At 35.5% G+C, this 25,866-nt stretch overlaps 1 protein-coding gene across 1 annotated transcript; it reads left to right on the forward strand.

Annotated features, from left to right (window-relative positions):
• Positions 1–25,766, forward strand: LOC135734274 (uncharacterized). The gene is made up of 16 exons (XM_065253198.2): positions 1–141; positions 12,447–12,797; positions 12,896–13,252; positions 16,683–16,784; positions 16,865–16,951; positions 17,938–18,048; positions 18,218–18,292; positions 18,549–18,641; positions 19,528–19,683; positions 19,760–19,849; positions 19,961–20,056; positions 20,179–20,262; positions 21,142–21,237; positions 21,653–21,751; positions 23,604–23,641; positions 23,761–25,766. Exons 1-16 carry the CDS (start codon positions 93–95, stop codon positions 23,896–23,898), a joined length of 2,022 nt encoding a protein of 673 aa, XP_065109270.1. The 5' UTR covers positions 1–92; the 3' UTR covers positions 23,899–25,766.
• The last annotated feature ends 100 nt before the right edge of the window (positions 25,767–25,866 follow it).

Here is a 25,866-nt window from a genome sequence, read left to right on the forward strand (position 1 = left end):
CGCTTACAGTAAGTTAGTCAACTTCTTGTGTCGTATTGACGGATTTCAAATCGTTCTTTTGACACGCATGTTTTGTCTAAATACACGTGAAGATGAATTTCCTGCATTGTATTTTGATGCTTATCTTCGTGATACATGACGGTATGTGTTATATTATTATTTTATGGAATTTATTTTAATTTTTGTATTTTCTGTGAGAAGCCTCTGTACTTTGCAGGCATTGGATAAAGTGCTTATATGGATTTTAGATGTCAGTTATTCTGTTGCTGTTGTTATTTATGTTGTATGCTGTTTTTCTCTCTGTTTTTGTTTTTCCCTTTCTTTTTATATATGGACCTTCCTGAGTCATTAATATCTATAAACTTAATTTGCTCAGTTATAAACGCAGTTAAATATATAATAGAAAATAATTATTAAATTGAAGTAGCAATATTTTTCTATATTGCTCAAAAAACTTTTTCATTTCACTTGTTCATCAATGTAAATATTTAGTCAGTCAGTGAACTGACTTTTTTTGCGAGTTGAACACAGTAAAAGTTGCAGTGTAAGGTTTGATTTGACAAAACCTGACGAATCATACATGGGTTAATCTTAGTTTATTTGTCTCGACACGCTGGTTATCAATTCTATGTGAAAAAGTTTAAACCCCTCAACCCATCCCCCCCACCCGATCGTAAGGGCAGGATGCAGGCGTGAGGTAAAAGTGGTTAACCTCTATGAGGTGTGGCTTATGCATATGAGGTGTGGCTTATGCATCTGCTTTGCAAACTAAGCAATCAGTCGTGCCGATGGTCGCGTACTTTTCCGTGAGAAGACGTCGTGATCTATGAACGTGTGATACTACGTACGTGTGAAGATACGTACGTCCGGGCCAATTTTTTTATTATAATTATATGTTAAAAGCTGTTACACTTTTAATGACAAATAAGTTAAAATAATCAGTTGAGAAATATCTTACCCAAAGGCACATTTATTTAATAGTATAGCAACACATGGCATAAACAGTACAGATTCTCTTCACGTATTAAGTCACATGATGTAAATGAAAAAATGCCTTGCATAAAATCAGTGTATGGCCTCTGTTATGTGTTGTCTATAAAGAATTTATTGTCCAATTTCTTTACATAATCCATTGTTTGGCACTGACGAAACAAGGTGGATCACAGCGCCACCTTGTGGCTATTCAAAGTCAATTTATTTCTGTAGCACCATTAAACACAACAATGTTCACCAATGTGCTGTTCGGCTTACACAATAAAATTAATATAAAAATAAAAACAGTAAAAAGAATAATTGAAACCATACATCATCATCATTTAAAAACAATAAGATATCTAGATTTAAAGTGTATTTACCAAATAGAGGAAAAACTTCATACCTGAAAGACATCAAAGATGTACTTACTCATTGAAGAACAACAGGGTCCTTGCACCTCGGTGCTTGGCCCTTATTAACTTGGTTCAATGATTCAGGGGAAATATCATTTTGTTTATAGCTTTTGTGGTTTAAGGGTCATAAACAGACATACAAATACTTTAAAGTAGGCCTTCCAAATCTTACCCAAACATTTTACAGTAGACCTACACAACAGAAATTTGATTACTGTACTATACGTTAAACTCACTTTGCACTCCTTTTAAATCATGATTGTCATACTTATTTGTACACATTTTTACTGTATTTTACAAAACAAAAAGGCACAGTCAATGTTCCCCAAATATGTTCCTGAAGGCACACCAAACACTACATATTTTCCAGCACTTCTAACCTCATCCCAATCAACTCATCACATCTTCAGAATAATATTAAATACATTTACACAATATGAAATAATATTAAATACGAAACAACCTTTTTTCTTTTTAGGTTTCTTCTGTTTTAGACCTACCTATTTCACTACCACCTTAACCATCTTCCACTTTATATAGAAATATTGTATATATCCAGCTTTGGGTAGATTACATAAGAATTGTAATCAGTTACTGATTACAAACTACATGCCAAAATTTGTAGTCAGTAACCTAATCTGTTAGATTACACATTTTGTGTTATGTAATATGAGTACTATTTGATTACATCTACATTTGACCTATGTATATTTGATATCACATATTTAAGTAAGATAGTATTGTACTATTTTGACACAGCACAAAGAGCAAGAAAATATATGCCAATTTTAAACAAGACATGTTTGTAAGTGCATTTGACATGTATGCAAAAATAAACAAACATTATATCAGCCATAAAATATGTATTTAGATCAGATTTCACCACAGTTAACACCACGTTGCAAGCACATTTTGTTAGAAAACATCAATGATGGGAATGACTCAATGAAACTTTACAATGCTTTATATACAGTATGTGAAGATTAATAGAATGCACATATATTTTAAAATGTAATGTAATTTAAATACAAGTTCTTGATTTTTGGGATCTGATTACATGTACTACCCTCTATATATACATATACTGCTCAAAAAATTAAGAAAATCATCACAGCTTTACACCAAGTCAGATAACCTTCAGGAATATCAATCAACCCAGTACGGAAGCACAAGTGATTGTAAAACTGAGTGAGTGTAACTGTATACATATTTTGGTGCAAATACAATTGAAAACAGATACATTGGACAGGCAACAGCAAGAGTGGTTTAGGGAGGACCATTCTCAGAGGGTCTCACGACCTCTACGTGCTATGAAACATCGAGATTAAATCTTCAGATCTATTGTCAGATGTTATGCTGGTGCAGTGCAGAGACCTCCTGATACATGATGCACAACCTCATTTGGCCAGAGTCTGTAGGCAGTTTCTAGACGATGAAGGCATTGATGCCATTGACTGGCCTTCACATTCTCCAGACCCTAATCCAACTGAGAACCTCTGGGATCTCATGTATCTGAAGCCATCAAGTAGCACCATATAGACAGGAGCTCACTTATGGGCTGATCCAGGTCTAGGAGGAGATACACCATGTGCCATCAGGACTAATTCTGTAATTCCTGTCCTAAATGTGTTTATGATTTTGGCTTTCATTGACTATTGTCACACTATTTTGTTTTCACAACATTAGGCAACATATTAAAGTGAAGAGTTTATCTATAGTCTATATAAACAAACAAACAAACAAACAAACAAACAAACAAACAAACAAACAAACAAACAAACACATTTTTCATTATTTGCTAGTGTCTAGTGGTTTTACAGCCCTCAAAAGTGAATGAAAACTAAACCTTTTAAATAGTAGGCCTACATAGTTTGATATTCATTCTTAATGCATGAATGTTTTATTAAGCACTTGTTTCTTTGCATCTTTTCAAACTTGGTTTTATATCTCGAATTAAGAACTCAATAAGTAAAGATGATGATGGTATTTAATATCCGGACGTTCAACCGCACGTACGTTATCCGGACGTTCAACCGCACGTACGTTATCCGGACGTTCAACCGCACGTACGTTATCCGGACGTTCAACCGCACGTACGTTATCCGGACGTTCAACCGCACGTACGTTATCCGGACGCAAAGTAAAAAATTATCAATTTCAATACGTCCGCCCGCGACGCCCGCGCCAAATTTAGCGCAGCTCCGACACGTGACCGTGACGTCTGACGTCTCATATCTTACGTCTGACGCCTGAATACTATGGGATTTTGGCCAGACGGCAGGCGAGCGTATACACGTTTGTTCGCTTGTCTGTTTGCTTAGTGAGTTGCAAAACTTGCACAAATCACACCTCATATATGCATCTGCTTTGCAAACTAAGCAATCAGTCGTGCCGATGGTCGCATACTTTTCCGTGAGCAGACGTCGTGATCAATGAACGTGTGATACTACGTACGTGTGAAGATACGTACGTCCGGGTCATTTTTTTTATTATAATTATATGTTAAAAGCTGTTACACTTTTAATGACAAATAAGTTAAAATAATCAGTTGAGAAATCTTACCCAAAGGCACATTTATTTAATAGTATAGCAACACATGGCATAAACAGTACAATCTTACAGATTCTCTTCACGTATTAAGTCACATGATGTAAATGAAAAAATGCCTTGCATAAAATCAGTGTATGGCCTCTGTTATGTGTTGTCTATAAAGTATTTATTGTCCAATTTCTTTACATAATCCATTGTTTGGCACTGACGAAACAAGGTGGATCACAGCGCCACCTTGTGGCTATTCAAAGTCAATTTATTTCTGTAGCACCATTAAACACAACAATGTTCACCAATGTGCTGTTCGGCTTACACAATAAAATTAATATAAAAATAAAAACAGTAAAAAGAATAATTGAAACCATACATCATCATCATTTAAAAACAATAAGATATCTAGATTTAAAGTGTATTTACCAAATAGAGGAAAAACTTCATACCTGAAAGACATCAAAGATGTACTTACTCATTGAAGAACAGCAGGGTCCTTGCACCTCGGTGCTTGGCCCCTATTAACTTGGTTCAATGATTCAGGGGAAATATCATTTTGTTTATAGCTTTTGTGGTTTAAGGGTCATAAACAGACATACAAATACTTTAAAGTAGGCCTACCAAATCTTACCCAAACATTTTACAGTAGACCTACACAACAGAAATTTGATTACTGTACTATACGTTAAACTCACTTTGCACTAGTGATGTCCAGTTCGTGAACGAATCGTTCTTTTGAACTGGTTCTTTTCAGTGAACGACTTGAATCAGTACACCTAATCGGACTGAATCGTTTAAAAAGTTTGTGTCTCGAGACAGCAATGATCCACAATTTACTTACTTTCAGATGTGCCCGACAGTCATTCCGATTCTAATTAAGAGAGAGTAATCCGTATCTTAACTCGTAGAAGCTCTCCCCAACAGTATTACTGACTGAACCGAGACATGGTGAATTTTGTTGATACTGAGCATGCGCAGCAAACATACTGGTATTCCAGAGTCACCGATAAACTGAATAACTGAATCAAGAACGGTTTCTATCGGACGCGTCTGACTTGATGAGCTGTTAATACTGCGCATGTGTTACTGAAAAGCACGATACAGCGACTCTCGAGTCAGGAACAGGTTTCTGCATTTATGGAGTCACCAGTTCACTGATTTGAGAACAGTTTCTGTCGGACGCGTCTGAAGAACTAATAAAAGAACTGTGGATACTGAGCATGCGTGAGCCAAACAGTACGGACATCAGTGAGTTGCTGTGCTAATACTATAGCCTACATGAACTAAGATGATTGACAGACATAAACTAAGTTTATTTAATTTTACCATAAAACCTGTTTCTGTTTAAAGTTTTTGAATGTGCTTTAGTTGGACAACTAAATAATAATAAATCAACCATACACGACTTTACTTGAACATTTTTTATGTATTTTACCCTCCTGGATGATAGAATTAGATGCGAATGACGTCATTACGTAAAGTACGTTAAAGAACTGGTGAATCGGTTTTTTGAACCAGTTCTTTGAAACGAACTGTCCGAAAGAACTGATTCACAAAAAAGAGTCGGACTTCCCATCACTACTTTGCACTCCTTTTAAATCATGATTGTCATACTTATTTGTACACATTTTTACTGTATTTTACAAAACAAAAAGGCACAGTCAATGTTCCCCAAATATGTTCCTGAAGGCACACCAAACACTACATATTTTCCAGCACTTCTAACCTCATCCCAATCAACTCATCACATCTTCAGAATAATATTAAATACATTTACACAATATGAAATAATATTAAATACGAAACAACCTTTTTTCTTTTTAGGTTTCTTCTGTTTTAGACCTACCTATTTCACTACCACCTTAACAATCTTCCACTTTATATAGAAATATTGTATATATCCAGCTTTGGGTAGATTACATAAGAATTGTAATCAGTTACTGATTACAAACTACATGCCAAAATTTGTAGTCAGTAACCTAATCTGTTAGATTACACATTTTGTGTTATGTAATATGAGTACTATTTGATTACATCTACATTTGACCTATGTATATTTGATATCACATATTTAAGTAAGATAGTATTGTACTATTTTGACACAGCACAAAGAGCAAGAAAATATATGCCAATTTTAAACAAGACATGTTTGTAAGTGCATTTGACATGTATGCAAAAATAAACAAACATTATATCAGCCATAAAATATGTATTTAGATCAGATTTCACCACAGTTAACACCACGTTGCAAGCACATTTTGTTAGAAAACATCAATGATGGGAATGACTCAATGAAACTTTACAATGCTTTATATACAGTATGTGAAGATTAATAGAATGCACATATATTTTAAAATGTAATGTAATTTAAATACAAGTTCTTGATTTTTGGGATCTGATTACATGTACTACCCTCTATATATACATATACTGCTCAAAAAATTAAGAAAATCATCACAGCTTTACACCAAGTCAGATAACCTTCAGGAATATCAATCAACCCAGTACGGAAGCACAAGTGATTGTAAAACTGAGTGAGTGTAACTGTATACATATTTTGGTGCAAATACAATTGAAAACAGATACATTGGACAGGCAACAGCAAGAGTGGTTTAGGGAGGACCATTCTCAGAGGGTCTCACGACCTCTACGTGCTATGAAACATCGAGATTAAATCTTCAGATCTATTGTCAGATGTTATGCTGGTGCAGTGCAGAGACCTCCTGATACATGATGCACAACCTCATTTGGCCAGAGTCTGTAGGCAGTTTCTAGACGATGAAGGCATTGATGCCATTGACTGGCCTTCACATTCTCCAGACCCTAATCCAACTGAGAACCTCTGGGATCTCATGTATCTGAAGCCATCAAGTAGCACCATATAGACAGGAGCTCACTTATGGGCTGATCCAGGTCTAGGAGGAGATACACCATGTGCCATCAGGACTAATTCTGTAATTCCTGTCCTAAATGTGTTTATGATTTTGGCTTTCATTGACTATTGTCACACTATTTTGTTTTCACAACATTAGGCAACATATTAAAGTGAAGAGTTTATCTATAGTCTATATAAACAAACAAACAAACAAACAAACAAACAAACAAACACATTTTTCATTATTTGCTAGTGTCTAGTGGTTTTACAGCCCTCAAAAGTGAATGAAAACTAAACCTTTTAAATAGTAGGCCTACATAGTTTGATATTCATTCTTAATGCATGAATGTTTTATTAAGCACTTGTTTCTTTGCATCTTTTCAAACTTGGTTTTATATCTCGAATTAAGAACTCAATAAGTAAAGATGATGATGGTATTTAATATCCGGACGTTCAACCGCACGTACGTTATCCGGACGTTCAACCGCACGTACGTTATCCGGACGTTCAACCGCACGTACGTTATCCGGACGTTCAACCGCACGTACGTTATCCGGACGCAAAGTAAAAAATTATCAATTTCAATACGTCCGCCCGCGACGCCCGCGCCAAATTTAGCGCAGCTCCGACACGTGACCGTGACGTCTGACGTCTCATATCTTACGTCTGACGCCTGAATACTATGGGATTTTGGCCAGACGGCAGGCGAGCGTATACACGTTTGTTCGCTTGTCTGTTTGCTTAGTGAGTTGCAAAACTTGCACAAATCACACCTCATATATGCATCTGCTTTGCAAACTAAGCAATCAGTCGTGCCGATGGTCGCATACTTTTCCGTGAGCAGACGTCGTGATCAATGAACGTGTGATACTACGTACGTGTGAAGATACGTACGTCCGGGTCATTTTTTTTATTATAATTATATGTTAAAAGCTGTTACACTTTTAATGACAAATAAGTTAAAATAATCAGTTGAGAAATCTTACCCAAAGGCACATTTATTTAATAGTATAGCAACACATGGCATAAACAGTACAATCTTACAGATTCTCTTCACGTATTAAGTCACATGATGTAAATGAAAAAATGCCTTGCATAAAATCAGTGTATGGCCTCTGTTATGTGTTGTCTATAAAGTATTTATTGTCCAATTTCTTTACATAATCCATTGTTTGGCACTGACGAAACAAGGTGGATCACAGCGCCACCTTGTGGCTATTCAAAGTCAATTTATTTCTGTAGCACCATTAAACACAACAATGTTCACCAATGTGCTGTTCGGCTTACACAATAAAATTAATATAAAAATAAAAACAGTAAAAAGAATAATTGAAACCATACATCATCATCATTTAAAAACAATAAGATATCTAGATTTAAAGTGTATTTACCAAATAGAGGAAAAACTTCATACCTGAAAGACATCAAAGATGTACTTACTCATTGAAGAACAGCAGGGTCCTTGCACCTCGGTGCTTGGCCCCTATTAACTTGGTTCAATGATTCAGGGGAAATATCATTTTGTTTATAGCTTTTGTGGTTTAAGGGTCATAAACAGACATACAAATACTTTAAAGTAGGCCTACCAAATCTTACCCAAACATTTTACAGTAGACCTACACAACAGAAATTTGATTACTGTACTATACGTTAAACTCACTTTGCACTCCTTTTAAATCATGATTGTCATACTTATTTGTACACATTTTTACTGTATTTTACAAAACAAAAAGGCACAGTCAATGTTCCCCAAATATGTTCCTGAAGGCACACCAAACACTACATCTTTTCAAGCACTTCTAACCTCATCCCAATCAACTCATCACATCTTCAGAATAATATTAAATACATTTACACAATATTAAATAATATTAAATACGAAACAACCTTTTTTCTTTTTAGGTTTCTTCTGTTTTAGACCTACCTATTTCACTACCACCTTAACCATCTTCCACTTTATATAGAAATATTGTATATATCCAGCTTTGGTTAGATTACATAAGAATTGTAATCAGTTACTGATTACAAACTACATGCCAAAATTTGTAGTCAGTAACCTAATCTGTTAGATTACACATTTTGTGTTATGTAATATGAGTACTATTTGATTACATCTACATTTGACCTATGTATATTTGATATCACATATTTAAGTAAGATAGTATTGTACTATTTTGACACAGCACAAAGAGCAAGAAAATATATGCCAATTTTAAACAAGACATGTTTGTAAGTGCATTTGACATGTATGCAAAAATAAACAAACATTATATCAGCCATAAAATATGTATTTAGATCAGATTTCACCACAGTTAACACCACGTTGCAAGCACATTTTGTTAGAAAACATCAATGATGGGAATGACTCAATGAAACTTTACAATGCTTTATATACAGTATGTGAAGATTAATAGAATACACATATATTTTAAAATGTAATGTAATTTAAATACAAGTTCTTGATTTTTGGGATCTGATTACATGTACTACCCTCTATATATATACATATACTGCTCAAAAAATTAAGAAAATCATCACAGCTTTACACCAAGTCAGATAACCTTCAGGAATATCAATCAACCCCGGTACGGAAGCACAAGTGATTGTAAAATTTTATACATATTTTGGTGCAAATACAATTGAAAACAGATACATTGGACAGGCAACACCAAGAGTGGTTTAGGGAGGACCATTCTCAGAGGGTCTCACGACCTCTATGTGCTATGAAACATCGAGATTAAATCTTCAGATCTACTGTCAGATCTATTGTCAGATGTTATGCTGGTGCAGTGCAGAGACCTCCTGATACCTGATGCACAACCTCATTTGGCCAGAGTCTGTAGGCAGTTTCTAGACGATGAAGGCATTGACGCCATTGACTGGCCTTCACATTCTCCAGACCCTAATCCAACTGAGAACTCTTGTTCTGATGTACATGGATCTCATGTATCTGAAGCCATCAAGTAGCACCATATAGACAGGAGCTCACTTATGGGCTGATCCAGGTCTAGGAGGAGATACACCATGTGCCATCAGGAGTAATTCTGTAATTCCTGTCCTAAATGTGTTTATGATTTTGGCTTTCACTGACTATTGTCACACTATTTTGTTTTCACAACATTAGGCAACATATTAAAGTGAAGAGTTTATCTATAGTCTATATAAACAAACAAACAAACAAACAAACACATTTTTCATTATTTGCTAGTGTCTACTAGTGGTTTTACAGCCCTCAAAAGTGAATGAAAACTAAACCTTTTAAATAGTAGGCCTACATAGTTTGATATTCATTCTTAATGCATGAATGTTTTATTAAGCACTTGTTTCTTTGCATCTTTTCAAACTTGGTTTTATATCTCGAATTAAGAACTCAATAAGTAAAGATGATGATGGTATTTAATATCCGGACGTTCAACCGCACGTACGTTATCCGGACGTTCAACCGTTTCAATACGTCCGCCCGCGACGCCCGCGCCAAATTTAGCGCAGCTCCGACACGTGACCGTGACGTCTGACGTCTCATACCTTACGTCTGACGCCTGAATAGTATGGGATTTTGGCCAGACGGCAGGCGAGCGTATACACGTTTGTTCGCTTGTCTGTTTGCTTAGTGAGTTGCAAAACTTGCACAAATCACACCTCATAAACCTCTCTCTTTCGCAGAGCTCTTCACTCTTCCGGAAGTCGCCAAGCTTCTATTGAAATAAATGAGATTGCGTCGCCCTGCCACTACGCTGCTAGTCTGAATGCAGTTTAATGCGGCATGATGCAAAGCATTTTTTTTTATTCAAAGTTACAAAGATATGCACGCTTAACTTCCGCGTTTGACTCAAGGCTGCTCTTCAGTTTCCGGTACGGGAGATTTAAAGCGGAGTGACGGCAGAATCGCTAAATGTACTCGTTGTTTGCTGGATTTACCCAAATTTACAACCTGTGATGTGTGAAGAATTGTCCAGATGTGCAAACTCGAGAAAGGTTGCAAGTCGTCTTATCTCTGTAATCATTATGATATGTTCATCATACTAGCAGAGCTTACATTGTGCTGTTTTTATGATTCAGGATTAATGTCTTTGTAATGTTATCTCAAAGTGTCAGGTAAATTAAAAGACGTAAATGAAATCTCACTGCTATATGAGGAAAAAGCAACACGAACTGCAGCAGGACTTATATTAAATGTGACGTTTAATACCTTTTTTTTGTATATTCACGTCGATTGTCAAAACATTTTTACTTGGATATTTTTGAGTCATATCTTGGAACTTTATAGGATATAAATAACAACGCAAAAAGAACTATTGACTATGGTAAAGTCCATTTAAGAAATCTATTCCATTATTTGTTTATTTCTTGTGCTGTTTGTTTATTTTAATACCCCGTGTATTTAGTTTGTTGTGTGTGTGTTTTATTTTTCTCTGAAGTTATTCTTGTTGTCATTGATATGAATTTTCTATTTGTCTTTTGCATTTATTAATAAAGCATAAATGCGCAAAATACACGTTTTTTACTGTTCTAACATTTTGCTTGTATAACCACAGATGTTATCTTCGCTATACTGATGATAACAATTATACAAAATTCATAAGTATATCAACAACAGATGAATAGCACTGTTATCAGTGCAATTTCTTTCTAAAACTAGTGTTAATGCAGATACAGGGTAGCAGTGTAGAAGTTGTCATGCTTGAGTCTAATGCTGTAAACACTATGACACACACCAGTGGTGGCTAGAAGTTCGGTTATCCCGTCTATAAAAATATACTTTCATACGTTTAAACGTCATTATGGTATTAAATGTGAAGTATAAGTTATTTCTATGTAAATTAAACAACCATCAACAAAATTTGCAGTGTTATTTTGGCTATTTTGGCAACCAACGTTCCTGAATATCATTGAGCTCTATGACTGGCGGAAGTAGTCCAGCATCCTGAGATTTCACCGGAAATACGTCAAGCACCGCCGTGCATAGAGTCCATTCCACTTTTTGAAAAATGTCATGCTCCCAACTTTGTGTGAACAGAGTTGAAGCTCTTATAGCTGCAAAGGGTGCAGGGCCAACTCCATATTAAGCCCTATGGATTAAGAACAGGGTGTCATGCTCAACAATTTATGTATTTTTTATAAATATGATGATGCAGTTTAGACCCATCGGTCTCCATCAAACTGGAGATATTAGACCAAAGGCTCACCAGGATTATCATGATAGAGTCCATTTCTTCACTGTGACCAGATGCTGAGTATTTTTTTATATTTTCAAATGTTATAATGCACCAAAACTGAAAAATGTGTAATGTCTAAGAAAACATAAGTTAGATCACTTATTTCAATTTGTTCTCAGTTTACAAATTTGACAACTGTTGATGTTTAGATGAAAAGTTAAGATTGTTGTGTTGAAATCAGAAATCTGTGGTTAAGAGGAAATCTAAATGGCCCTGTAATCTTCCCCAAATATGGTAAAAGACCCTCAACCATTGCCTTTAGAAGAAGAGGAGTGAATTCTAAGCCAGACCCCTTAAACCAGCAGTCATTCATAGCCTGATAAAAACCTAAATTATGCTTAAATTGTTGTTTCTAATGGGTCTGAAATTGTGTGTTTTTCTTAAATTATTCTTAAATATTAATAATTAATTATCTTAAACGTGCAGATACTCTGGAGTTAAATGTTCAAGGCTCTGCTACTCTGGTTGTTCCTCTGGGAGGTTCAGTGGTTCTGCCCTGCTATGTTGAAACACCCTTAGTAATGGAAAGTGTGAGGGTGGAATGGACAAGAACAGATTCAGACATTCTGGTCCATCTGTTTCTAAATGGAGATATTAGACCAGAGGCTCAACATCAGGATTATCATGATAGAGCTCATTTCTTTACTGAAGACATTAAACATGGAAACTTCTCACTCCTGTTGAACAATCTGACAGCTGAAGACAAGGGGGTTTATAGATGTAAAGTTTACAGCAACAAGGATGCTGACAAAACTTTGGTTACAATAAAAGATGTTGGTAAGTGATGATCATTTTAGAACGGCATTTGATTGATTAAAACAATGCTTGTACTATTGAATCAGTCTTACCTGTCATACTTCACGTTTTTCTTTTAGAATATTTGATAGTGTCAGGATCAGATCAGTTGATATTTGCGTATGTGGGTGATGATGTCACTATGAGCTGCTTTGTGGATTCTCACATCAAACCTGAAGAGATTGAAGAGGTTTCATGGAAGAAAAGAGATAAAGATGAAGAAATCCCAGTTCTTCTCTATCAAAACAATAAAAATAAATCAGAATCATCAGATGAGCGATACAGAGACAGAGTTGAGTTCTTCACTGATGAAATCCACAGAGGAAACTTCTCTCTCAGACTGAAGACAGTCAGAACTGAAGATAAAGGAGTTTACATCTGTCAAGTGTTTGCTGGACGACTTTCAGCCAACACAACTGTAATACTGGAGAGACTGGGTGAGTTATAGTGAACAATACAAACCTGACAAACATGCTGTGTTGATTTTTTTGCAATACTAGAAGAAGTGGTTATTTACAGTATAGGCTTTATATCAAAAGGACTTTTATTACACACTTTGTACACTTTGTAATTGTGTTACAATTAAAAGGCTGGACGCCTTCAACGGACGCTTTGTCGAAGGCAATGACTCAGAAGTCCAAAAAGAGAACTTTAGAGACAGTCTAGGATTCATAGTGTAAATAGGAGTTGCTATAAATTAAAAAAAATAAAGTTGAATTAGCTTAAAGGTGCATTGTGTAACTTCTAGAAGGATCTTTTGACAGAAATGCAATATAATCGACATATTTATCAGTGGTGTATAAAGACCTTACATGATGAACTGTATTGTTTTTATTACCTTAGAACGTGGGTGACAAACCCTGTTCCTGGAGATCTAACCTCCTGCATATTTTAGTTCCAACCCAGCTTCAACACTACTGACTCAAATTTTTAGGTAGCCCTGAAATGCTTGATTGCCAGGTTCAGGTGTGTTTGATTGGGTTTGGAGCTGAACTCTGCAGGACAGTAGATCTCCAGGAACAGGGTTGGTCAACACTGCCTTAGAATAAGGTGTTTTTATCTACATACACCACAGGTCTCCTTATGTGGAAGTTATCATTATGTTTAGCCCTAAACGGACAAACTGTTCTAAAGAAGTGCGTTTCATCCCCATGTTGTTTCCCCAGATATGTTTGTCCTGTGGCAGCTACCATATGTTTTGAAATTGAAGGGTGAGCTATTGGTTGCAATTCCCAATCTCACCACTAGATGCCCTTAAAATGTATGCACACTACCTTTAAGTTATTTTCAACCTTTACATTTTTATAATTTATTGCAAACCCTCACCAGTCAAGAAAGTTGAAATGCAGTGCCGGTCTTTCCTATACGCAAAGTACGCAATTTGCATAGGGCCCCGCACCACTAGAGGGCCCCCTTGATCTCAGAATTATTTAAAACCATTATATCAAAGAAAAATTATTATTATGTTTAATGAAAACAAGACGCTATAATTTGAATAATTTGCAAACTTCCGAATTTGTGCGGGTTTTTAAAAATACTTAATGATTTCTTAAATCACTGATATGTACTCGGACAACATGCAGGCAGTTTCTCAATCCGAAGGCTGCAGCCTTCAGAGGTCACATTTGTAGGCTGCATATGCGTCATAAAAACGTATTTTAGAATATTAACAATTATAATGTTGACTATTATTCTTAGTTAATGGTTAATTGTTATATTATGCTTATGACTTGCAAATGAAATGCTTATTTAACTTAAATAAATCAGGCTTGATGACGTATGCAGCGCGCATATGCGACATGATCCGGAGGTTGCAGCCTTCAAATTTAGAAACGGCCGCGTGCATGACGCAGAAGAGTGATTTGGTAACGATGCGCATATTATATGCCCACCATTGATTTAAAACAAAGACAAAGCTATCCGTCTGGAGCAGAATAAAGGGAAAAAAACGTGAAGCAAGGGAACAAGATAAAGGATTTGCGCGAGCAGATTAAGTCAATGTAAAGACACGCGTCCTAGCATGGGGCGATTCAAATGACGCGAATTGGGTGACGCAATTGCCGCGAAAACACGCGCTTTTTCCTTTGAACTTCAAGAACGCGCTCTCGTGCAGGATAATTTGACGAGAGAGAGAGAGAGAGAGAGAGAGAGAGAGAGAGAGAGAGAGAGAGAGAGAGAGAGAGAGAGAGAGAGAGAGAGAGAGAGAGAGAGAGAGGTAAGAATGGTGCCCACGTCGAGAAAACTTAATAGAAGACTTGAAATTTGTAAAGGATTAAAGTATATGTCACTCGTTTAATTACAGTATGTTAACTGGATAACACTGGATATCATATAACTCATTGTATAGATAATAAAATAATGTATTTTGATTACACAAATCAAACCTAACTATATGATTCCCAGCATAGGGAATCTCTATGGCTAATTTCTAAGACATGTTGCTGATACAGTACTGTGTGTTGTACCTTATCTTGTTAATTGAGTCTTTTTGGGCATCTTATGCCTAGAATTATTCAAGGAGATTGATTCTTTTAACTTCCTTTAAAGTTTGATCAGTTGTGCATAATGACATGTGCAACAAATGGATATAGGGTGTCAAACTCATAGATTTGCAATATTTAAAATCAGACACTATTTTTAAAATATTTGGGGTCAACCTCTGTGACAGCTTTAAAGGGACACTTCACCCATTTGCATTAAGCTTTGTATAGTTAGAACTCCAGTCATGTTTTTGAATGGTCATGCATCATTTCCTCAGTTGCCGCTGAGACTGGAGAAATACAGATTTCAGTGTTGCACATCCTTCTTTCAATGATGTAAAAATCATCATTTTGCATCATTGAAAGAAGGAAGTGCAATGTCTTTGTTGAGGGAATGAGACTACAAACACCCCTTTTCTCTGTAAAATAGGCACCAAATTCTAAATGTATGTTACATTTCGACTACAAATATAACACTTTCAATAAAGATTAATGTTTCTACGGGTGAAATGCTCTTTTAAAGCTGAAACTTATCAAATCCTATCAGAGGTCCAGAATGTCATTGAAACACACCAGTGGCTTTGCTGTCATCAGTATTAAACATGTTACCCCTCGAAGTACCCCTCCCCACAGAGCCCCCCCCCCCACATAACAAATCCCAATTTAACCCCTGTGTATTAACAGTATGTATTTATATGTAATTTAATTTGATTCATTACATTCATTTAGATCAGGTTAATTTTTTAGTGCTTCTCACAACACATTTTAAATCAAAACAACTTATCAGCAAATACATGTTTCATGTTATAATCAGCAAGTTTATCAGTCAGGGTTTCAAAGTAATGTGCATATGGGAATATTATACAGCTATAAGATAATACACTATGTGGTTAGTTAACAACTAACTAACAGCAACATTGACTGGGTTTTACCCAGATAGCACAGGTACGTCTGTGAGATGTCTGGTAAAGGAATACTGGAATACATCTGGTGTGTAAAAACATCTTATAAAGGAAAAGAGCTGGTTTACATACATTCTAAATCAAAAACGTCTTGCAGACATCTTCAATATGTCTATATGACATCTTTTAGGAGACGTCTCACAGACGTATTGCAGATGAGAAAACAATTTAAATAAGACATCTTGCAGATGTAAACGCAGACATCAAATAGACGTCTCCGAGATGTATGTGTGCTATGCTATAAGGGTCTGAATGCACTGACAGAGGGCCCCTCACAAAGCTTTGCTTAGGGCCCCCCAGCATCTAGGACCGGCACTGTTGAAATGAATTGTAAATTCAAGTTGATTAAACTTAAAAATGTAAGTGCCGCTCGAGGAAAGCAGGATGCATTTTGAGGGTGTGTAACTGATGTGTGTGTGTTACAGGTTTCTCAGCTCTACATATATTGGTGTTGACTCTCTGTATTGCTGCATGTGGATCGGCTCTTCTGTTCTACTCTCTCACATACTGTACATTAAATAGTAAAGGTATGCTTTTTCAGCTGGGACAAAGCTACAAGACATTTATTGAAACATTGTTTTCCAAATACTTTTTATTTACATTCTAGGCATAAAGGTGCTGCTTCATGTTTGTCTTCACTTTTGCCCAAATATTATGATGTTACTGGCTTTGGTTCTCTGGTATGCTGCTGAAGGTATTTCAATGTTAATTGAAAATATTTTTTCTAAATCTATTTGAAGATTAATTCAGTTCTTTCTAAAAATGTATCTCTTTGAGAAAACGCTTCTCTGCCAATGATGAGTTTTTATAAACGGGTTGCAAGTTTACAAACATCGCAGGGTGCGCGCGCATCCAGGAGGCAGAAAGCCCGCTTGGTGAGCTGATCCGCTACTGCAACAACCTTAATTATTGAAGTGTTCTTTATTGTTAAATAAAACCTGATTTTAGTTGGATCTGTTTTTCTGTCTTTATTGTTACTGTGATACATGTATGAATTATAACCTTAGGCTATTAACGTAATAGTCTAATCTACTGGTATGTGAACATCAGGCACCCGGCACTGACTCTGTTGGTACTATTTTCCACGCAACAACTCCTTGGCATTTTGACTTACAGACACTGCTAAAAGCATACAACACAATGCTCTTCTCTTCTTTCTGCCTCTCGGTTGCGTGCGCAACCAGTTAATGACGTCGCCGTGCAACCCGTCTATAGCAATCCATATTTCCGCTATTATCCACCAGGTGGCACTCTTACCCAACTTATAAAACTTTGAAGCACTCACTAATCCAAAAGCAGTAAATACTCTGTGTATGTTTTGATCATCACTCTGAATCTGATCTCTAACAAAAGTCTTTTACAAAAATGCAATTATCTCATCTTTTTGCTCAAAATTTTTTATTTTTGAAAAGCCTACACATATTTAAGAGGTGATAAAAATGATTCAGATGGTCTGTTCTTTCATTTGATATTGTTTGATTATATATTTAAAGAAGAACATATTCTGAAAGGCTTTTAAACTTTTGTTAAAATGCTGGTGCTGGTTGGCAACTTTTTTCAAAAAACGCTGGCAGGGAAAGAGTTAAAATGACTATGCAAATGACAGCTAGATATTAAGTTCTATCACTTTATTTTCTTAATACTTGGACATGTCTTCTAACATTTTTTCATGGGTTTCAGGATCTTTGCTTGAGACAGTCTCTTTGCTTGAGACAGTCTCTTGCTGTACGCTCTATATTTTGAGGCCTCTGAGGTTGTTTTGGGTTACACCCCATATCAGCGATTTTCCAGGTTTGTCTTTTTTACAAATTAATACTCGGATCTTTAGATTTCTCATAATGTTATTGTCTAATAGATTGTATGTATATTTATTTTACAATAAATTAATTCTATAAAATATGTCATCACCGTTACAGTACTTTTATACACACTTACAAGATTTGATCATCTCTTTTTGCAGACACAATTAGTAACCTAATCAAGTCTTCACATGCTGATCAGTATTTTCCTGCTGTCACAGTAGCAATGTTTTCAGGTTGGTAAATACATAATAAATAAATATTGTTATATTGACATTTTGTATTCGAACAAAGTAATGGTTACAAATTCAATTTACATAATTTATATCACAAGTAAAAAAAACTTTCAAAAATCTATTAATTTATTCTCTTTACGTGTCATTGTTAAAGTTGGTTTAGTGCTTTGTTTATTTAGTTTTTTTTAAATGATATATATATATATATATATATATATATATATATACAACTTTTTTTTAAATTTGTTTGTGCTAGCTCTGTTAGCAGAACATTTCAAAGACTTCGACACAATCACTGTGATGTTTATCTGTGTATCACTGATCCTGCTGTGTCTGAGCTTTGTCATACGTGAGTGAACTCACCTCAAATGTGTATCTTTTTTAAATGCACAAACATTTTAAAACCTTAAAACAGCCAGAATGTTATTTTTTATATATATATATATGTTAAAGGAATACGCCCAGATTTTGGGAATTTAGCTTATTCACCGTATCCCCCAGAGTTAGATAAGTCCATACATACCTTTCTAATCTCTGTGCGTGCTGTAACTCTGTCTGACGCAGCCTCCGCTTGCTTAGCTTAGCACAAAGACTGGAAGTGAATGGCTCCAGCTAGCAAACTGCTCCTAATAAGTGACAAAATAACGCAAATATTTTCCTATTTATGTGTTGTGATTTGTATAGTCACACCGTGTACAAATAACAAGGTCATATGAGACACAGCCATCTTTTAACAGTATACATACTGGGAACTATATTCTCAGAAGACGAAGCACCGCTACATGGGCTGAGTGATTGGCACAACTCTGACCAAACTCTCTGCTCCTCACCAGGGGCTTCTCGGGTGCTGCGTGCAAATCACTCCGCCCAAGTAGCAGTGTCTCATATGACCTTGTTATTTGTACACGGTGTGACTATACAAATAACAACACATAATTAGGAAAATGTTCGTGTTATTTTGTCACTTATTGGGAGCAGTATGCTAGCTGGAGCTATTCACTTCCAGACTTTGTGCTAAGCTAAGCTAGCGGGGGCTGCGTCAGACAGAGTTACAGCACGCACGGAGATGAGAAAGGATTTATCTAACTCTGGGGGGTACGGTGAATAAGCTAAATTCCCAAAATCTGGGCGTGTTCCTTTAACAATATAGGCCTACATCTATTATCATATGCTGAAATGTGAGGGATGTACTCACTTTTGTGACATACTGTATTTGTTTTTCATTTTTGTAACAGATTTGGCTAGATGCTGTGTGAAGTTGCTCTCAGACTTTGGAGAATCGTGTCAACTAAAGAACAATGAAATTATTAAGGGTATTGCCTGCTGCTTTTATTTGCTGCCTTCAGTACAAATGGGCCTTTTCTTCTACCCTCTTGTTGGCTTCTTGACAGGTAAGCAAGAACATTTCGGACTCAAGCGGATGGTGAATTAGTTGTTCCCTTCTATAACTTTCTCTCTCTTTTTTAGCATTAATTATTGCTGCAGTGTTGCTAGTGCTTGCTGGTTTGTGTTTTTTACTCAAGTGTTGGACTGGCAGAAAAAGGACACAACAGCGCAGTATGTTAATATTCTATCTGCTCTATTAAAATTGCATTCATCAGTGAGCTTTGTTGAATATAATGTAGTTGATATTATGTGTGATTTAGTGGTTTAACTTTCTCTGCTCAGGTTTTTTTTATCTAGATAAAGCGGTATGGATACTGATGTGTGTAATGAGTGTGCGGATGATTTACGCTTACATTGATTTCCTAAGAAATAAAGGAGGTATGAATATTTTATTAATTGTATTGAAACTTTATTTTTTTATATCTCTTATTTAAAGTGAATGTTTTAATTGAACTTACTTTTGTTTCTAAAAATAAATAAAGCTGTGGTTTTGTTGACAGGTAATGTAGGACTGGTTTGTATGGCTGGATTTTCTCAAGCGTTGTGGGTGAACATATTTTCTGAAGTCCCAGTCAATTATCCGAGTAAAGTATTCGTTTTCTTCTTTCTGCTTCCTTTGTTGTTTTTAAAGCATAAGATCTGGATTAGTTTTTTTGATCACAGCAAAGTTTCAGTATTTCTACTACAGCCACTAATTCAAATTTCACTTTATAATGAATACCACAGTATACTGTACTAGGATAGACATTTTCTTTAACAGAATACTATTAAAGCTCCCATAACACACATTGTTTCTGCCCATCTCATGTTAATCTTGAGTAGTAGTATTACATTCTTCATATCTCTGAAGATTCAATATGGCTTACTTGGAAAGCTGAAGAAGACTTTCTTCTCCTTCCATCCAAAAACACACTTCTTTTGTGCCATTGTTGACAAATCATCATCCTGTGACAAATATGCAAAGTGCATTCGGCACAAAAATACTCTGTCACACGGCCACCTGCTGTTTAAAAAAGTCAGAATGCATGAAATGCCGTAACCCCCCCCCCTTTAAAATTTTCTATTGGCATATCACTAATTTCAAAGTAAAATGTAATGGTAAATTTGTTGACAGCTACTAACTAGATTAACATAATCAGACCAGTATTACTTTACAGACATTTGCAGAAAGCTTTACAGTCTTCAGCATACATTTACTAACTTTGCATAAATCAGCCAGCACAAATATAACAATATTAAAAAAAATATATATATATATATATATAACAAAGTGTTGAAGGTGACATGTTATAAAAGCTTAATAGCCGCTTTTGCACTATCAGGCCTGTGCGAGCCAGGGCTTCAAACGGGCCTCACGGAGCCAATAGCCTCCGACCTCCAGCTGCGTAGCCAAAATCAAGACGCGTTAAAGTAAATAAGTGCAATAATTTTTTTTTACAAAAACGTTTCATTCTGCTCTACAGGGTTTTGGAACAAAAACGTTTTGTTCCTGTTTGGATCAGTCGGGCTTGTTCTCGTGAACTCTGTGGCACTGATGACAGACTTGATATTTAAAGCTGGTGAGACTTTATATTGATATTCTTAAAGGAACACGCCCAGATTTTGGGAATTTAGCTTATTCACCGTATCCCCCAGAGTTAGATAAGTCCATACATACCTTTCTCATCTCCGTGCGTGCTGTAACTCTGTCTGACGCAGCCTCGCTAGCTTAGCTTAGCACAAAGTCTAGAAGTGAATGGCTCCAGCTAGCAAACTGCTCCCAATGAGTGACAAAATAACGTGAACATTTTCCTATTTATGTGTTGTGATTTGTAACTCTGGGGGATACGGTGAATAAGCTAAATTCTCAAAATCTGGGCATGTTCCTTTAAGGTCATGACGAAGAGCATGTGCTGGGTGCATCTCATAAGCAGAACTACATTATAAGATACTATACTGTGCATTACACTGTTAAAAATGTGTTTTCATCCTCAGTTAACGGTAAACGTCTGGTTGAACATCAGAGGATTGTTGTCTTCCCCTGTGAATGCCTCTTTACCATACCTCTTCTGATTTTACCCATTTTTAAACCCTGTGAGTAAAAATGTCATTTAGTTTTATAGTGTATTAACAAAATGACTGCAGTAAATGTGTTGTTTATGCTCTAGCAGTGTATTATTGTGCTTAACTATTTAAATGTGATATTAGGGCAGACCTTAATTAGCTGATCTAGGTGTGTTTGATTAGGGTTGGAGCTAAACTCCAACTTGGTAACCCCTGCTTTAGGAGGTTATTTAATATGGTTAAAGGTACTATAGTCCTTTTGCGAGTCGACATCACAGTTACGTCACGCGGGCAATGTGGTGGCAGAAAAACAGTGGAAATAAATGAGACACGAGTGAAACGAACAATATAACTCACTAGAAAATGTCTTGTTGTGCTGTTGAGTGTCAGATTATGAATGCCAAAATAGATGACCTTCATTTTTATAGTATACCGTCGTCGAAGACACCATTTGAAGATAATTGTAGGTGTTTATGGTTGCAAATCTTTTAATAATTTGAATAGAAAATAATTAGAGAAGATATACGGTGTTCTGTCGAAGTCTGTTCCCTCTATATGTCTCTTATAGCGTTTTCATCACGTTACGTTTATAATTTATTTAGAAAGATTAAAGCTTTGAATGAGTTCATAATATCAATAATATTACCATTTATTAAAGTTTTCATATTTTTTCGTTTTCTATTACTTCTTTTTACCTTATATCTTAGTGTCTTCTTCCTGTTTGTTCTAAATTATGGTGTTTACTAATAATTATATAACACACACACACACACACACACACACACACGATGTAAGGTGTTAATAATATATAAACAGGCCTATACAAATTAATTTGTATGTAAACATAATAGTTTTAGAACAAACACGTAGGCTAAAAATATAAGGAAGAAATTGAAAACAGGAAATGATGAAATATTTAATAAATGATATTATACAGAATACATGAAAGTATAACTCTTAGCCTATATGTACTTTAGCGATTCATACTGTAAAAATAATTGATTTACCAATAAAGAACAATACATATACATTACATGCATGCACATATCAGTAGCCAAGCCATTTAAACTTTTAATTTATTTAAAAAATAAACGTAACTTGGTGAAAACGTTATAATAAACATTACACTAAAGAGAAATATAGGGAAAACAGACTTCTACAGAACACCGGATTCATAAAATCACAATTTAACGCTAAAACACTTCACACCCCTATTGCGGGGCTGTCACTTTCTGCCACCAGTTGGGCTCCGCCCACAAAAAACGTCTTCACGCAAAAGGTCTATAACAGGAGTGGGGAACCTTGAGTCCTGGAGGGCCACTGTCCTGCAGAGTTTAGTTCCAACCCTAACCAAACACACCTGAATTTCATTTCCAAGTAATCCTGAAGACTTGAATTAGATTTTTCAGGTGTGTTTAATTAGGGTTGGAACTAAACTCTGCAGGACAGTGGCCCTCCAGGACCAGGGTTCCCCACCCCTGGTCTATAACATACATTCAAAATTTACATACAAAATTTTGGATTGTTTTAACTCATGGTTAGGTCAAATATGGACTAAGTTATTAATAACAGTGTACTTGGTTGTTCTTACACAACCCTGGATTAAAACAACCCAGCTTTTGGGCTGAAATTTCCTAGCATGTTATTTATGGCAACAGTTTGTTCAAAGTTAAATGAATATTAAACATTAACAAGTCTTTATCTTTACAGAATAAAACTAAAATAACAGCCTCATGCAAAGCATTATGGGAACCAAAATCTGAAGGAAAAAACAGAAAAAGGCTGATTAGGATTTCTGGTTTCCAGAATGCTTTGCAGCTCCAGTGTCTTTGGTCTTCTTTGTACTTACTGAGACTGATTAATGTCTGCTCTCACACTTCAGGGACAGCTTTCCGATCAGAATCTCAAGGGGACTCTGTGGTTGGTATATTTAATATGATTTGTAAGAAAGCTGCATTAATTAAAGAACAATGAGTTTAATAAGATCCATGTCAGCAAAAGCAGAAATATTTGTTTCAAATGTCTTCTTTCTACCACAGGATTTTGATGGGACTCACACTGAAAAGTGGACAGATTTTAACCAGAACCAGAGGACAGGAGAATCTTTTGAAATGAAAGTTGTAAATGTACCTTTGAGCAATGAGGAGGAAGAGGAGGAAGAGGAGGATATCACCTGACCTGAGGTCTTTCAGCCTAGTCCGTATTGTGAGAGGTCCTTTAGGCATATATCTTTTTTGTTACTCCCAGATAACAACCGCATATAATTAATAACAAGCCTCATTGGGCAGTTTTATGCTTATAAATATATGGCTTAAAGGAAATGTTGTGAAATGTTTCATTTCTTAAAAATGAGCTGAAAAAAGATCACGTTGATATACTTACTGTGTGGCGAGTAGTTGTGTAATAAGCAGGACAATGTACAACCAGCTTGTTGATATCCTAAATAAGTCCATTCAGGGTTATACAAGACTCATCTGCTTAAGTTAATGTAAACGGGTAGAAAAGAAGCATTAACTCTTTCACTGGGTGCTTCCGAAAGCGCTAAAATACTGCATTCCAAGTTGGGGGAGACATCCATGCACATCCGAATACAATGATTGCTTTACTTCCTGTTTTGATACCATCATCAGGTCGATTTCTGCAAGCAGCATAAATGTATTCTTCGCTTCCCTCAATTTCCCATAATTCTTTGCATGTGCGGGGAATGTGATTGGGAGCCTGGTCTCGTTTGGAAAAGTAAAATGGCAGCAAGTGCTGGAGCACTGTTTTAAAGCAAATATATAAAATGTTCACTTTTTACAACTTCAAATGCATTTCTAGCTAATTGTAGTATTGTAGTTTTTAAATATTTGATTAGTTACCACAAAGGCGCTATTTGTTTATAATTCAAAAAGAATTTTGTTACGCTGCCTATGAAGGCTGTCCAAATGTGTTTTCCTGAGCTGCCTTCATACCGCCAAGGCAATAAGTCACTGCCTAAACTTTCAGACATTGTATCAATGCAGCCTAACTGACCTGCTTATTTTGTACTTTTAAGTTTTAATGTATTATGTCTTATTTATGATGTGAAAATAACTTTACCTTTTAAAAATATGGTAGTAACATTATTGGTTTTATGGGATTGCATTTTTTATAACTGTCTATTTAACATGTTTATGTTGCTAAAAAGACAGTATCTGTCAAATTCTTTATATTGTAATATTTACTGTGTAATGTAAAGGTTTATGTTGTAATAATTACGGTTCATTACCATCTATTTTATAGTTCAGAACTGTCTAATTTAAAATGCTACACTGTAAAAAAATCCATAAAAAATGACCAGTACTTTTTCTATTATGTTTACGGACATTTCCTTTGATTCCTTTAAAATTCTGTAGATTTACAGTACATTCTCCGTAGTCTTTATGGACACTTCAATTCGCCTATGAAACGCAACAATGGTGACAATCAACAACAAAGCTTCATGCCGCAATGCATGCTGGGTACCAGGATTGTAGAAAACTCATTCATAACTCGCATGCATCATACATTGTGACATGACAAAATTGTGCAACTTTTTTACCATTTACTGTCACCATTGTTGAGATTTGTAAACCAATTGTTGATGTATCTCTAAAGCAAAAAAATAAAAATAAAAAATAAAGCAGTCTTGTTCAAAACAGTGCCATTTTCACAGAATATAATTTTTTGTGCTTAACTCTTTATTGTTCTTTATCATTTTATGTTTAAATGATAGGCATGACATATATGCAATCAATCTTAGATCATGTGATAGTTTTTTTTTTGCTGTGTTATATAAAGTTTATTGTAAATCAAAATATTTCTCAGGTAATATTAACTGCTGCACTTTTTGTATGTTGAACACTTCATTTTCAGCAAAACGAAACTGTGATTTAAAGCCTTTTCTGTGAATTAAGATGACTTATTACCAAGATTTAGGTCATACCACCCATTTCAAACCATCAGGGAAATATGTAAAAACAGTGTTTTGTTGTATTTTTCTTGTACTTGCAAATTCGACTTGACTTTATTTTGATAGTTAAAAGTATAAATATTTGTTTGAATATTGTAATAAATGTTTTTGTCTCATGTCCTGTGTGGTTCTCTCAGAGATATTGACGTATAGCTCAGCTCCAAATGATAAG

This window comes from Paramisgurnus dabryanus, chromosome 3 (genome assembly GCF_030506205.2).
Source record: "Paramisgurnus dabryanus chromosome 3, PD_genome_1.1, whole genome shotgun sequence".
NCBI classification, from domain to species: domain Eukaryota; kingdom Metazoa; phylum Chordata; class Actinopteri; order Cypriniformes; family Cobitidae; genus Paramisgurnus; species Paramisgurnus dabryanus.